At 38.1% G+C, this 15,334-nt stretch overlaps 1 protein-coding gene across 3 annotated transcripts in view; it reads left to right on the plus strand.

Moving 5' to 3' along the window:
- The window catches only part of RBM6 (RNA binding motif protein 6), a 105,286-nt gene that overhangs the window by 13,179 nt on the left and 76,773 nt on the right, over window positions 1–15,334 (plus strand). Inside the window, exons 2-5 of one of the 3 annotated variants that reach the window (XM_061196842.1) lie at window positions 6,740–6,848; window positions 10,681–11,959; window positions 13,415–13,504; window positions 14,801–14,870. In XM_061196842.1, coding sequence (XP_061052825.1) covers window positions 6,805–6,848; window positions 10,681–11,959; window positions 13,415–13,504; window positions 14,801–14,870 — 1,483 coding nt within the window. In that variant the 5' untranslated portion in view covers window positions 6,740–6,804. Of the gene's footprint in view, window positions 1–6,739; window positions 6,849–10,680; window positions 11,960–13,414; window positions 13,505–14,798; window positions 14,871–15,334 lie in introns of those variants that run through there. The other 2 variants (XM_061196844.1, XM_061196843.1) reach the window with 2 other exon arrangements.

A 15,334-nucleotide genomic window follows, 5' to 3' on the forward strand; every position in this document is an offset into this window, starting at 1 on the left:
CATTCTAACCTTAAAGGCTGCTGACCCTATACAATGGGGAGGCTTTATTCCCATACCCACTGGTTGGTTTCCAGGAAACCAAAGTCTTTATGTTCTGGGGGAGTATAATTGTAAAGCTGAAAATTAAAGGAATTGATGAGAAGGGCATCACTAGGAGTGCAATCCATAGTTTAATGTGATGCTTGCCATCTCTCAGGATTAACTGACCCCTGTTCAGCCACTATTCATGTGAAATTACTTTTCAATTCAGCATTCAAAACTCTCATTTGAGTATCATACAAAGTGAAGTAAGTCAGAAGAAAACAAATATCTTAGCATATGTGTGAAACGTAGAAAAATGGTACAGATGAACCTATTTACAGGGCAGGAATAGAAACTCAGACGTAGAGAACGGACGTGTGGACATGGGGGGGAAGGGGAGGGTGGGATGAATTGGGAGATTAGGTTTGACATAAATACACTACCATGTGTAAAATAGCTAGTGGGAACCTGCTCTATAGCACCGGGTGCTCAGCTCAGTGCTCTGTGATGACCTAGATGGGTGGGATGAGGGGGTAGGAAAGTCCAAGAGGGATATATGTATACATATAGCTGATTCACTTCACTGTACAGCAGAAAGTAACACAACATTGTAAAGCAATTATACTACAATAAAAACTAACAAACAGAAGCCTCTCATTTGACTATTTACTATTACCACGAAGATCTACACCTGCAGCAGCTTCACCTGGACTTACATCTCAGCCTTACTCACCACAGGGGCCCTCTTACTCATTGCTGTGTTGCATCTGTTAGGGGTGGGATCTGGGCATTTGAGGTGGCAGGCCTTCTCGTTCCCAGTTACATGTTCACCGCCAGGTACAGTTGTGTAATTAGTGTTATAGTACCACTTATTTTCAGAGTTAGGTGGTATGGCAGGTGACTTGTTATACATTCCTTAGTGGATTCTGACTTTCTTGGCTCCTGTCTTGCTGTGTATATCAACCAATATCCCTCTGGGTTCTGATGAGCTTCAGCATTTAAAGCCTTAACCTGACATTCAGTTTATCCCGCAGTGCCAGTTCTGTTTACCAAAAGTAGCCCTGGCTCCATGCCAGTAACTCAAGAGTTTTTACCCATTTAAAGTTTAAGGATAGTTTATAACATCATTTCAGCCCCAAGACCTGTAATCATTTGCTTTGCTGGATTAAACTGTCTGAAGAATTCCAGCTATTCTGAGGAAAATTTTGGAGGGAACCACTACTAGATGTTTTTACATATCTTTGGCCCCATTCCCACCAGCAGTATATGAGGGTTCTAATTTCTCCAGATTCTTGTCAACTTATCTTTTTATTAGAGACACCCTAGTGGATACGAAGTGATATCTTACTGTGGTTTGTTTGTTTGTTTGTTTGTTTTGGTTTTTTTAGTTTTTTGGCTTATGGGATCTTAGTTCCCCGACCAAGGATTGAACCTGGGCCACGGCATTGAAAGCGCCGAGTCCTAACCACTGGACCACCAGGGAACTCCCCTTATTATGGTTTTGATGTGCATTTCCCTCATGGGTAATGTTGAGCATTTTTCCTGTGCTTATTGGCCTTTTAAAAGTATCATCTTTGAAAAAAGAAAAAAAAAGTATCATCTTTGGAGAAATGTCTATTCATAGCCTTTGCCCATTTTAAAGATTGGGTTGTCATTTTGCTACTGAGTTATAAAATAGTTCTTTATGTATTCTAGATAAGGTCCCTTATCAAATATGATTTACACAAGTTTTCTCCTATTCTGTGGGCTGTCTTCACTTTCTTGATGGTGTCCTTTAAAGCACAAAATTTTAAATTTTGATGATATCCAATTGATCTATTTTATTTTTCCTTTTGTTGCTTGTGCTTTTGGTATTCATCTTATCCAAGAAGCCATTTCTTAATCTAAGGTCATGAAGAGTTATGCCTGTTCTAAGAATTTTATAGTTTTACCTCTTAAAACATTTAGGTCTTTGATCCATTTGTGTTAATTTTTATACATGACATGAAGTAGGGGTTCAACTTTATTCTTCTGCATGGGGACATCCACTTGTCCCAGTATCATTTGTTGAAAAGACTGTTCTTTCTTCATTGAATTGTCTTAGAACTCTTTTCTAATACACTTGATCCTAAATGTGAGGGTTTATTTCTGGACTCTCAATTCTGTTATATTGATCTTTGTTTATCCTTATGTCAGTGCCACACTGTCTTGATAACTGTAGCTTTGTTTTTTTTTTTTTAACTGAAGTATACTTGATTTACGATACCGTGTTCGTTTCAGGTATACAGCACAGTGATTCAGTTTTTCGTATATACACACACACACACACATATTCCTTTTCAGATTCTTTTCCCTTATAGGTTGTTGAAAAATACCGAGTATAGTTCCCTGTGCTATACAGTAGGTCCTTGTTGGTCATCTATTTTATATATAGTATTGTGTATATGTTAATCCCAACCTCCTAATTTATCCCTCCCTGCACCCCCCCCTTCCCCATTGGTAACAATAAGTCTGTTTTCTATGTCTGTGAGTCGCTTTCTGTTTTGTAAATAAGTTCATTTATATCATTTATACCATTTTTTTAAGATTCTACATAGTAACGATATCATATGATATTTGTCTTTCTCTTTCTGGCTTACCTCACTTAGAATGATAATCTAAATGTTGCTGCAAATGGCATTATTTCGTTCTTTTTTATGGCTGAGTAATATTCCATTGTATATGTATATACTGCATCTTCTTTATCCATTCATATGTCAATGGACATTTAGGTTGCTTGTAGTTAAGTTTTAGAATCAGGAAATGTGAGTCCCCTAACTTTGTGGTATGTGTTCTTTTCTATTTTGCACAGATGATACCATATTACAAATAATATTTTGCACGTATTTTTAAACTTAATATATAATAGTTTATCCTATATAAACATAGCTATTTCATTTTTTGAGAGTTGCATAGCATTTCAGTAGTACAAATATATTCTGTTGATGTAATTTAGATTTTATAATCTTTTGCTATTACAAACAGTGCTGCACTATGTACCTTTGTAAACATGTCACCTCAGATTGTAAGTTTCTAGAGAATGAATTCCTAGAAGAGGAACTAGAATGTCAGAAGTAATATGCATTTAAAATTTTGTGAATTCTGCAGTTTATGTAGAAGGAAAACTATGGAAAACTGTAGAATTTTTCCTTATGTTATTATGTCTAACTTTATCCTGTTTTGGTTAGAGAGGATACTTTGTATGGTTATTTATCTTATATAATCTATTGAGGCTTGTTTGTGGCCCAGCAAATGGTCCATCCTGAAGAATATCCCATGTGCACTTGACAAGATGTGATTCTGCTGTTGTTGGGTGGAGCGTTCTGTATGTGTCAATTAGATGTGTTTGGTTTATTGTGCTAAGTTCTCTATTTTCTTACTTATATACTGTCTGGTTGATCAATTCATTATTCAAAGTGAGGTTTGAAGTTTCCAACTGTTATAGAACTGTCTACTTCTCCCTTCAGTTTCTTTCAGTTTTTGCTTCATATATTTTGAGGGTCTGTTATTAGGTTTATAATGTTTATGATTTATTTTCTTGTGTTTTTTTAACCTTTAAATTAATATATAATGTCCTTTGTCTTTTGTACCTTTTTTTTTTTTTAATGCATTTTAAATTTATTTATTTATTTATTTTGGCTGTGTTGGGTCTTCGTTTCTGTGTGACGGCTTTCTCTAGTTGCGGTGAGCGGGGACCACTCTTCATTGCGGTGCGCGGGCCTCTCACTGTCGCGGCCTCCCCTGTTGCAGAGCACAGGCTCCAGATGCGCAGGCTCAGTAGTTGTGGCTCACGGGCCCAGTTGCTCCGCGGCATGTGGGATCTTCCCAGACCAGGGCTCGAACCTGTGTCCCCTGCACTGGCAGGCAGATTCTTAACCACTGCACCACCAGGGAAGTCCCCCTTCCCTCTGTTACTGATGTCACAGATAACATCTTTATAAATTGTGTCCCATTAACCTAGATTAATAATTGTTTTTTATGCATTTGTCTTTTAAATCATGTAGAAAGTAAAAACTGGAGTTAAAAATCGAAGTTACAATAATACTAGCTTTTATAATTGCTCTTGCTTTTTTAATCTTTACTGAAGATCTTTATTTCTTCATATGGCTTCAAGTTACTGTTTGACTTTCTTTCATTTCAACCTGAAGAACTTTTGGCATTTCTTGCAGGGCCCATCTACTGGTAACAAATTCCCTCAGCTTTTGCTTATCAGGAAATGTCTTGATTTCTTCCTCATTTTTTTTTTTTTTTTTCCCACGCCGAGTGGCATGCGGGATCTTAGTTCCCTGACCAGGGATTGAACCCGTGCCCCCTGCAGTGGAAGCGCAGAGTCTTAACCACTGGACTGCCAGGGAAGTCCCTCTTTCTCATTTTTGAAGGAGAGTTTTGCTAGTTATAGAATTCTTTTCCTATACCAGTTTTGCAAAGGCTATATTCCTTGTTAAGTGTGATCACTGACACCTGTTCTTTTAGCCTTTGTTCATCTAATGTGTTAACCAAGATTTCCTTGAATACTAGGAGCTCAAACAAATAAAACAAAAATGAACAAAAAACACACCAACAAAAATAAGAGAAAAAAAACCCCACCTCTCTTTGTTTTTGCAGATTGGTTCTGTGCTGGGGCCATTCCTTCAACACTTAGCTAGGCTTGCTCTGAACCTAGAGATCAGCCTGAGGTGAAAGCTTAGAGTCTTCTCAGGTTTTGTCTGATCATGTGTCTGGGTATGCTTGTGGTGTTCTAAGTTTTCTCATATACATGGTGCCTTGGAATGTCCTAACTTCCCAAAGTGTTTTCACCCCAGCCTCTCCATATCTTTGAGTCTGTAGTCTGCTTTGCAGCTTTTATTAGCAGTGCCTGCCGCTTTTCACCCCGGAGTTCTGAGTTAGGTAAAACAGAGGCAAGTACCTTGCATCAGTCCTTCAGATGGCCCCCTTACAGATTAGAACAGATGTACACAATAATTTACAAATCAGGTTTCCCTTGGGTTTAGGGAGAGAGCTGAAAACTGGGCTGCCTTCAAGACAAAAACCACTGCCATGCTGGGGTGGGGGTGGGGCAAGGATCAGTAAAAACACCACAAAAAAAAAAAAAAAAAAAAAAAAACACCACAAAACTTTCCTATTATTTTGAGGATGACTTTTTCATTTTTTATTCTTTTTTAAAAATATTTATTTATTTGGCTGCGCCTGGTCTTAGTTGCGGCACGTGGGATCTTTGTTGCAGCATTCGGCATCTAGTCCTGCTGACCAGGGATCGAACCCAGGCGCCCTGCGTTGGGAGCACGGGATCTTAACCACTGGACCACCAGGGAAGTCCCGAGGATGACTTTTTCTTGACTGAGTGTTCACTTGGTTGTTGTAAAGCTTTGACTCTTTTCTAAAGCTACAACAAAGTTGGTTCAGACTGCTTGTTTTTTGATGTTTCTGTGGAGGAATGAGGCTTTGGAATTTCATAGTCTGCTGTTTTGCTGACATGTGGGTTGTGTTTTCACTCTCTTGATAGTGTACTTGGATTCACAAAACGTTTTCAATTTCGATGAAGTCTACTTTATTTTTTCTTTTGTTGTCATAGTAAGAAACCATTGCCAAATTCCAAGGTCATAAAAGTTTGTCTCTTTTGGGGAACTCCCTGGTGGTCCAGTGGTTAGGACTTGGCTCGTTCACTGCCTAGGCCCAGGTTCAATGGGGGAACTAGGCTCCCACAGTCCTCGTGGTATGGCCAAAAAAAAAAAAAAAAAAGTTTGCCTCTTTTTTAGTAGCTGGAGCACAGGTCCTGTGATGATTTCTCAGCCTTAGGTTACATGCCCATCTTCAAAGCAATCACTGTGGTGAGGTAATAGACTATTCTTTTCTTTTCTTTTTTTTTAATTTTTATTTATTTTTTGGCTGCTCTGCTTGTCATGTGGGATCTTAGTTCCCCCACCAGGGACTGAACTTGTGCCCCCTGCATTGGAAGCTCGGAGTCTTAACCACTGGGCAGCCAGGGAAGTCCCAGTAATAGACTATTCTGATTGGCCAGGCTGAATAGAGTAGGATCAGCCGCACAGACTGAGAGTGGTGTTTATGCTAAGGTGCTGTTTCCGAAAAGGAAGATAGAATGGGTGCCAGAAAAATTAGTAAATGTATTATGAAGCATTCTTAGTACATTGAGAAGTTGATGGTGCCCTAGAGTGCACATTTTAAATTTAAAATGTATTTTTCTTGCTATAAATTAATATGTAAATTTTTTTTTTTTAAAGATCTGGCATATATTTCCTGACTACTTTTTTTTTTTTAATTAATTAATTAATTAATTAATTTTTGGCTGTGTTGGGTCTTCGTTTCTGTGCGAGGGCTTTCTCTAGTTGTGGCAAGCGGGGGCCACTCTTCATCGCGGTGCGCGGACTTTTCACTATCGCGGCCTCTCTTGTTGCGGAGCACAGGCTCCAGACGCGCAGGCTCAGTAGTTGTGGCTCACGGGCCCAGTTGCTCTGCGGCATGTGGGATCTTCCCAGACCAGGGCTCGAACCCGTGTCCCCTGCATTGGCAGGCAGATTCTGAACCACTGCGCCACCAGGGAAGCCCAATATGTAAATGTTTAAAAGTGACTTCCAAAAGTATACCTGCTGATGTGGTCCCTGATAAGCCAAACAGGAGGAAGTTGGTTTAGTCTTTACTTCATGTTCCAATGTACTCATTTTTTGTGGTTTGTTTTGTACAGGTACTGTGATAACCAGAGTTTGGTAGCAAGGATCTACTTATTGGACCCTCTTGACATAGAAAGAGATGTGGGGGGATTCTCGATCTGCTAACAGAACAGGACCTTTTCGGTAAGTCTTAAAATTTAAATATTGAAGTGTCAGTATTTTAATGATACAGTATAACATTTTTGGCCTACCATAAAGAGGGATATTTTCTAGAAATAGCTCTGATTTTTTAAAAATAGAAACTATTTTAAAATTTTCTAGTCATTTCTATAGTGATTGTGAGACTAAATACCCAGCATGCCAAGTGTTTTGTGTTTTAGCATTTTTAAAAGCATTAACAAAATCCCCCAATTTCTAAAAATATTTTTTGTCTCTTTTAGCAAAGTAATACATATTTGATTAATAAGGAAAGCTAGTAAAAAATGTACATAAATGTTTATAAATGTATGTAAATGTTTCATTAAATTCAGTAATTTATGTCTAGAATCCAGAGCTCTGTCTTTCCTGTGACACATTGTGTTTCAGCTACCAAAAATAGTTCTGAGAAAGAAAAATTACTCAATGCAATTTTCTAAGCTGCATTTCAATTTTAAAGGTTACTAGGTACAAAGATAAGTGGAGAAGGTGGTACCGTTCAGTTGTAAATGGATTACATTTTAGATTTGTGGGGAGTTAATTTTTTATAGCCAGTATAATAAACACTGATGATGGTATTTTAAAACTTTTGCATTGTGTTTACAATTGGAATATGATTGTAATGGCTTTAGTTGGTATATGGCAAAGAAATCTGACCTTTAAAGCTATACATTAAAAAATATTTATGCTCCAGGGAATTCCCTGGTGGTCCAGTGGTTAGGACTCCACACTCTCACTGCCAAGGACCTGGGTTCAGTCCCTGGTCGGGGAACTAAAATCCCACAAGCCACGCGGTGTGGCAAAAAAAAAAATTTATGTTCTAATTGAAACTTCTGTTACTAGTAAATTTTCTTTTTGATTGGCAGTCTGCAGGATCTTCTTGTGCAAATTCAACAGATGTTTTATTATTTTGAAGCTTGGGGTTCCAATGAAAAATTTAGGGAGAGAACTAAGTTTTAAAAAATCCATATAATATTTAGTAAAACTAGTTTCATGAATAAAGGGGTCTTTACTTTCTGCTTAGCAGTCTTTAAATTAAAGCAGTGGTGGTGATGATGGTTATGTTTTTCCTTTCAAAATATTAAGGTCTGGATCAGTGGTCAACAACAACAGGTTGTACAGCCTGGAGCTTGTTTTTGTTTTATTGGAACATAGCCCTGATCATTCATTTACAAATTGTCTGTGGTTGCTTTCATGCTGCAATGGCAGAGTTGAATAGTTCTGACAGAAACTGCAAAGCCTAATGTAATTACTGTCTGACTCTTTATGGAAAAAGTTTGCAGATCCCTAGTCTAGATTAGTGAGTTTGTACTTTAACATTTAAAAATCTCTCCTTTTTACTTATATTTATGGATAATTATTTGTAAGTAAGGCTGTTTCCTGTAAGCCTTCAGGAATGTTAGGTAACTTCAGCTCTATTGCATCACTTAAAAATTTTTTTCAGAACATTTTCTCTTTGAATTTATTATTTAAAATTGTATTTCCCCACCTTAATTTTAGTTTAAATATAAGTCATTACATGCTATTTTTTAAGATCTTTGACCAGAAAGAGACATAGTTTATATAGCATAACTTTTGGGGGGACTAATTTGGGTGAAAAAGGTATCTTGCAGGAAAATAATTTTGTATTTATTTTAACAACTCGTCTTCTTAAAATTTTTAAAAATTTCATTGAAAATGATTTTCATAGCCACTGCTATTTTATACTAATAGAAGTGTTTCTTGAATAGTCTACATAAAATACAGTTCTAAGAACGTAGTACAGTGGTTACTCTAGATCTCTTTGATCTTCTCCACTTAAGAGGGTAAGGTAATCCTTAGGGTAGTATTCAAAGACACTGTTGGATGTGTTCTGGTCAGAGAACATGTAGATTTAGATACCTCAGCACTCAGCCTGTGAGTGTCTGCTGAGGCTTAAGTCTTCCTGCAAGCTAACTATTGGGATTTTTTTTTTTTATTATTAATTTTTAAATTTTTTGTCTGTGTTGGGTCTTTGTTGCGGTGCACGGGCTTCTCATTGCAGTGGCGTCTCTTGTTGCAGAGCACGGGCTTTAAGCGTGCGGGCTTCAGTAGTTGCAGCGCGTGGGCTCAGTTTTTGTGGCTCGCAGGCTCTAGAGCGCAGGCTCAATAGTTATGGCGCATGGGCTTAGTTGCTCCACGGCATGTGGGACCTTCCTGGAAAAGGGCTCGAACCCGTGTCCCCTGCATTGGCAGGCGGATTCTTAACCACTGCGCCGCCAGTGAAGTCCCTAACTATTGGGATTTGAATGATTTTAAATATGGGTGACACCAGAATTAGTGGTAATGTCTTAATTTTAGTGTTATATTGTATTATTTATGAAGAACATTTAAAGTTGCTTCTCTTATGATGAACCCCATAGATATAACTAATGTTAATAGGAGCTGATGGAAGTTACCATGTCCTGAAAATCCATTAAATATACATCATTCAACTGTTTAGGTTACTATTGTTAAATTCCTATTACTTTTTGGAAAGGGTTTGGCATTGTAACTGTTTCTCTTGCACTGAGTAACCCAGAAGCGGTTGTCTGTTGAATCTTTCTATAGCAGTGTAGTCTGAGTTCAGAAGGGTAATGTAATAGAACCTGTATATTCTGGAAGGAGAGAACTGAGTTGGACTTGATCTCTTAATACTTTTGTTTTACTGCTAAAAAGGAGGTAACCATTCAGATCATTTCATGTTTTCCTTTTTCATGCCCTTCTCTCCCCTCCCCTTGAAGCTCAGTATCCTAGGTACCTAATTGCCTATTTAAATTTCCTAATCTTTTACCAAAGTCAAAACATATAAAATGGTCTGGAGCTTAAGACAAAAGGAGGAAGTTAGGTAGTATGAAAGATTGGGCCAATTCTCATTTATCTCTTGAGTTCCGTAAACTGAGAATGTGAATTTAATACTATGCTTATTTTAAAATATATTGTATTACCATGAAAAATTAGATGAGGCATTAGAATCTAGAAAATCAGCTTTTTTTTTTGGGACCTGGTGATAATGCTTGAAGGCCTAATGCTCTCTCTAGGTCCCTTTCAGTATTAAGCTCCTGGATGCTGTTGCTTGGTTTAGTCAACTTAACACATGCTTTGTGGCATGATTCATGCTGCCTTCTGAGATACCCTTGAGTAGTTACAATAATAGGACCCAGGTGAGAGCAGTTCTAGGTGGAGCCACTGTAGAACTAGGATTTAGATGCAGCCAGGGCTGATGCTCAGCTGGTGAACACTGGTGTACTCCTAGTGATTTACAGCCAGTGTTTCTTCATTTGGGGCCTGCATCCATTCTGACTGGGTGGTGTCCATACTGTGGCTGTAATCAGATATTTTGGAATGTTACTCCTGTATGCACCAATGAGAAAGACACCTCCTGAAACCTACTGTATAAAATTTACAGTGCATTGGTTTTTCTGATGTATAGGAATCATCATGCTGATCTTGGAATTCTAAGTTCCCTGGCTATAGGAAATGGAAATTTTTGTAGAGTGTCACCATTGCTAGCTTATCTGGTGTTGCGGATTTTCCCTGTTGCAGGACTGGGTGAAAGCTTTTTCTGCAGCAGTCATGTTGAAAACCTTGTGTTGACTTTCCTCGTGTTCTGAAATGGGAATATAAAAGTTTACTACACCACTTTGTCTTAAAATAGCAAAACATTGCTGTTTTCTGCAGATCTAGGACCTTGTTACAGAACTCTGCCAAAAAAAAAAAAAATGTTTGCAGAAGAATGTGCTGTTGATTAGAGAAGAATATGCTGGTGTGTAGATTTCAAACTCTCTGGACAATATGAATAACACTGTCTTTGTTTCTACAGTGGGAGCCAAGAAGAAAGGTTTGCTCCCGGGTGGAACAGGGATTATCCTCCTCCTCCCCTTAAGAGTCATGCTCAAGAGAGACACTCTGGCAACTTTCCTGGCAGAGATTCACTTCCCTTTGATTTCCAGGGGCATTCGGGGCCTCCCTTTGCAAATGTAGAGGAGCATTCTTTCAGCTATGGAGCTAGAGACGGACAGCATGGTGACTATCGAGGAGGGGAGGGACCTGGACATGATTTCAGGGGGGGAGATTTTTCATCTTCTGATTTCCAGAGCAGAGATTCATCACAGTTGGACTTCAGAAGTAGGGACATACATTCTGGGGATTTTCGCGATAGAGAAGGACCACCTATGGACTATAGGGGTGGAGATGGTACTTCTATGGATTATAGAGGTAGGGAGACATCTCACATGAACTACAGAGACAGGGATGCTCATACTGTTGACTTTAGAGGTAGGGATGCTCCTCCACCTGACTTCAGGGGCCGGGGCACTTATGATTTAGATTTTAGAGGCCGGGATGGATCCCATGCAGATTTTAGGGGAAGGGATTTATCAGATTTGGATTTCAGGGCCAGAGATCAGTCCCGTTCTGATTTTAGGAATAGAGATGTATCTGATTTGGACTTCAGGGACAAAGACGGAACACAGATGGACTTTAGAGCCCGAGGTTCAGGTACTAGTGATCTAGACTTTAGGGACAGGGATACACCACATTCAGATTTCAGAGGTAGACACCGGTCCAGGACTGATCAGGATTTTAGGGGCAGAGAGGTGGGACCTTGTATGGAATTTAAAGATAGGGAGATGCCCTCTGTGGATCCAAATATTTTGGATTACATTCAGCCCTCTACACAAGATAGAGAACATTCTGGTATGAATGTGAACAAGAGAGAAGAATCTGCACATGACCATACAACAGAAAGGCCTGCTTTTGGCATTCAGAAGGGAGAATTTGAGCATTCAGAAACAAGAGAAGGAGAAACACAAGGTGTAGCTTTTGAACATGAGTCTCCACCAGACTTTCAGACCAGCCAAAGTCCACTTCAAGACCAGGACAAGTCACAGCTTTCTGGAGGTGAACAACAGAGTTCGGATGCTGGTATGTTTAAAGAAGAAGGTGGTCTGGACTTCCTTGGCCGGCAAGACACTGATTACAGAAGCATGGAGTACCGTGATGTGGATCACAGGCTTCCAGGAAGCCAGATATTTGGCTATGGCCAGAGCAAGTCTTTTCCAGAGGGCAAAACTTCCCAAGATGCCCAACGGGACCTTCAGGTATGTTAATGGAGTGGATTGCTTTTTTGAATTTTGCTTTTTCATAAAACTTTTCTGAAGGGTGAAGTGTAGAGTCCAGGACCATTAGTCCTAGGTCTTAACTTTGTACAGCCATTAAAAAGCAAGATTTGTATTCACTGTACATCTCTAGAGAAAGGGCCCTCAGTTCAGATCATATTTTTGATGTGTGTCTCTTCATTATTTTGCTTGATGGTACTGATCGAAATGCTGTGGGATAATTTAGTTTGAAAGTATTTGTCTTTGGGAGTTGGTTCTCTCTCAACTCTTGCATAGTCAGGCCTGTGGCTGTTTAGGGTTCATTTTCTTATTTAAACTCCTTTAGAGAATACCTAGGATATAGAGGTAGAGAATACCTAGTTATGAGGAGGTGATGTTAATGTTGCAAGTATGCTCTTGAAGCTAACTTAATTGACTTAAATGTTGAATTTCTGTATGTATAATGTATAATCTAATGTATATATAATCTAAGCGAGGAGAATTATGTTTGCAGTTGGACATTGAAAATATTATCTTTTAAAATATCTTTTAAATTATCTTTTAAAATATTATCTTTTAAAATAGTACCATCTCTGTTGAAGTTTCTGTTATTTTGGACAGTAATTCTAAGACATGCTAACCAAATAATGGATTTTGAGAATGTTAGAGCTGGATGGCCATATAATTTATTGTTCAAGTCAGGACACTTTCAAGAGTGAAAGAGGACACTATTTGTAATTATGCCAGGAGAGTAGGCATAACTGGGAGGTGTGGTCACGTAGTTATAGGAGACTTTTTTCCCCAAAAGTTAAACCCTTTTTATAACTGTTGAAATGAAAGAGAATCAGTTAGAGCTGAGACTTTTGTGAATATGGAAAATGCAGATTTCTCTGAATTGTACTGTTAAGTTATATTGTCAGATGACACCTTTTGACTTTGTTCTGGAATTTGTTATAGATTACATCTTTGATAAATGACATCTGGTTTTATTTATTTATTTGCTGTATTCTCATTCAGGAAAAGAAAGTTTTAGTTTTGAGAATCTAGGTGATTTTTTTCCTGTTTATAAAAGTCGTATTCAGTGTTGTTTCTCTTAATTTTCTGCTTTACTATTTCAAAATTCCCTCAATGAGCATGGATCTTAACACACTTGTAGTCTAATGATTTGAAATCAAATTTTGGGGGAATTCCCTAGCAGTCCAGTGGTTAGGACTCAGCACTTTCACTGCTGGGGCCCGGGCTCAATCCCTGGTCGGGGAACTAAGATCCCACAAAAAAAAAAAAAGAAAGAAATCAAATTTTGGAACTCAGAAAAATAGAGACAATTATAATTTTTCACATCTTCATATGATGTAAGTCATTTTGATTTTTGATCCTGAGTACCTGTATTTCATGTTATTTCATTTTGCGCATTAACATGTATTTGTTTCTAAAATAATTTTTTATTCTGGATTCAAGGATCAAGATTATAGGACTGGCCCAAGTGAGGAGAAACCAAGCAAGCTTATTCGATTAAATGGGGTGCCTGAAAATGCAGCAAAAGAAGAGGTAAGGCTTTTTTTCTTTTTCTTTTTTCCTTTTCCTTTCTTTTTGTCAATTAAAAAATTTTTTTAAACTTTTTATTTTGAAAAATTGTAGATTCCCAGGAAAGCGTAAAGAAATATTCAGGGAAATCTTGGTTATCCTTCACCCAGCTTTCTCCCGCCCGTCCCCCAGTGTCAACATCTTGTATTACTGTAGTACAGTAGCTAAACCAGGAAATTGGCTTTGGTATAATCCATAGAGCTCATTCATTTTTCACCAGTTACACATGTACTCAACTGAGGTGAGGTTTGTTAAAAAAAAAAAAAAAAATTATGACAAATGATTGCTGTCCTTAGACCTGATAATCATCCTTTAGGGGATGATCCAAGATGCAGTTACATAAAGATGCATAAAGATGCAGTTTATTGACAGTAGTAAAAACTGGGAGCTGCCTAACTTCTCAGTGGTGAAGGACTTGGTGACTAAACTATGGATGACCTTAAGGAAGAGTTTGATTAGAATATACAACTACCAGAGCAGACAGTGCTTTACTCTGTATTAGGCATTGTGTGATGCTTACAAGCATTAGTTCATTTAATTATCACAACATCCTATGAAACAGGTACTCTTTATTCATTCATTCCAAATATTAAGCACTATGGTATTCCAGGCAGTGTTCTAGGCACTGAGTGATACAGCAGTGAACATTATGAAGTCACTGCTTCCGTGGATAATAAAAATAAGCAAAAAAAAAAAAAAAAATCAAGCAGTGATAAATGCCCTGAAGGAAACTAAAGTAAGGGTTTAGAGCATCATTGGGGTATAGGCTATTTTAGATTGGGTAGTTAGGGAAGACATCACTGAGGAAGTGACATTTGAGCCCAGGCCTGAATGCAAGTGAGAGAACAGTCCATTTGAAAATGGGGAGAAGAACTGACCAGGCTGAGGGAGTTCAGGTGCCATGGCCTTGGACTGGAAAGAGCTCAGTGCATCATCTTATGTTTAAAAGATGAGAATCCGGATGCTGAAAGGTTACACAGCACATGAGCAGGAGAGGCTTGGAATACAGGCAGTCTGATTTCAGAGCTTGAGTTCTTGAGGTTATGCTCTTCTGCCTTTTTTATGTACTTGAGAATTTTTAAATAATTATGTTCTACTTATTCAGCAGTTTTTGAATGCCTGGAGTGTGTATGGCTCAGTTTTGCCTTTGTAAATTAATCATAGCTTTAAATTACGTAGAATAAAAGCCACTAGGGGAAATATAATATTCAATATTTGATTATGATGTGTATCATTACTGTACATACCATATTCTTGCAGATTCTTAATGCCTTTCGGACTCCTGATGGCATGCCTGTAAAGGACTTGCAGTTGAAGGAGTATAACACAGGTGAGTTTCATGACTTGCATGCAGCCTTGGGTTAGGAAGAGTCTTTGTCAGATCTCTTCATCTTGTGCTACTCAAAATTTTTTTAAGAAACCATAGTTAAGATTTTTCGGAAGTCTCCTGTTGATGCCTTCAAATAACAGCCAGCTTTAGTGTCAGCTGTGGTTCTTTGTGGATGTTTGTCCACACATAGGCAATAAGGATGCATGTTCCAGTTCTTCTGAGTGCCTGTGAGATATAAAGTGAGTGTTGTAGCATTTGTCCCCAAATATATTTTATATAATTAAATCATTAAACTTACTGCTTATGTTCTTCATGGTGGTGAAATGTTTACGTTTGAGCCTGGTAAGATTTTAATTATCTTACTATATGTAAAATTTTATATTTCATTTCTTCAGCGTGGAATTTTCAACTTTCCAGAGAAATTGTACAGATTAGTGGTTTCTTGAAATTTTAGTCTTATTCTG

This window comes from Eubalaena glacialis, chromosome 7 (assembly GCF_028564815.1).
Source record: "Eubalaena glacialis isolate mEubGla1 chromosome 7, mEubGla1.1.hap2.+ XY, whole genome shotgun sequence".
Lineage (NCBI taxonomy): Eukaryota > Metazoa > Chordata > Mammalia > Artiodactyla > Balaenidae > Eubalaena > Eubalaena glacialis.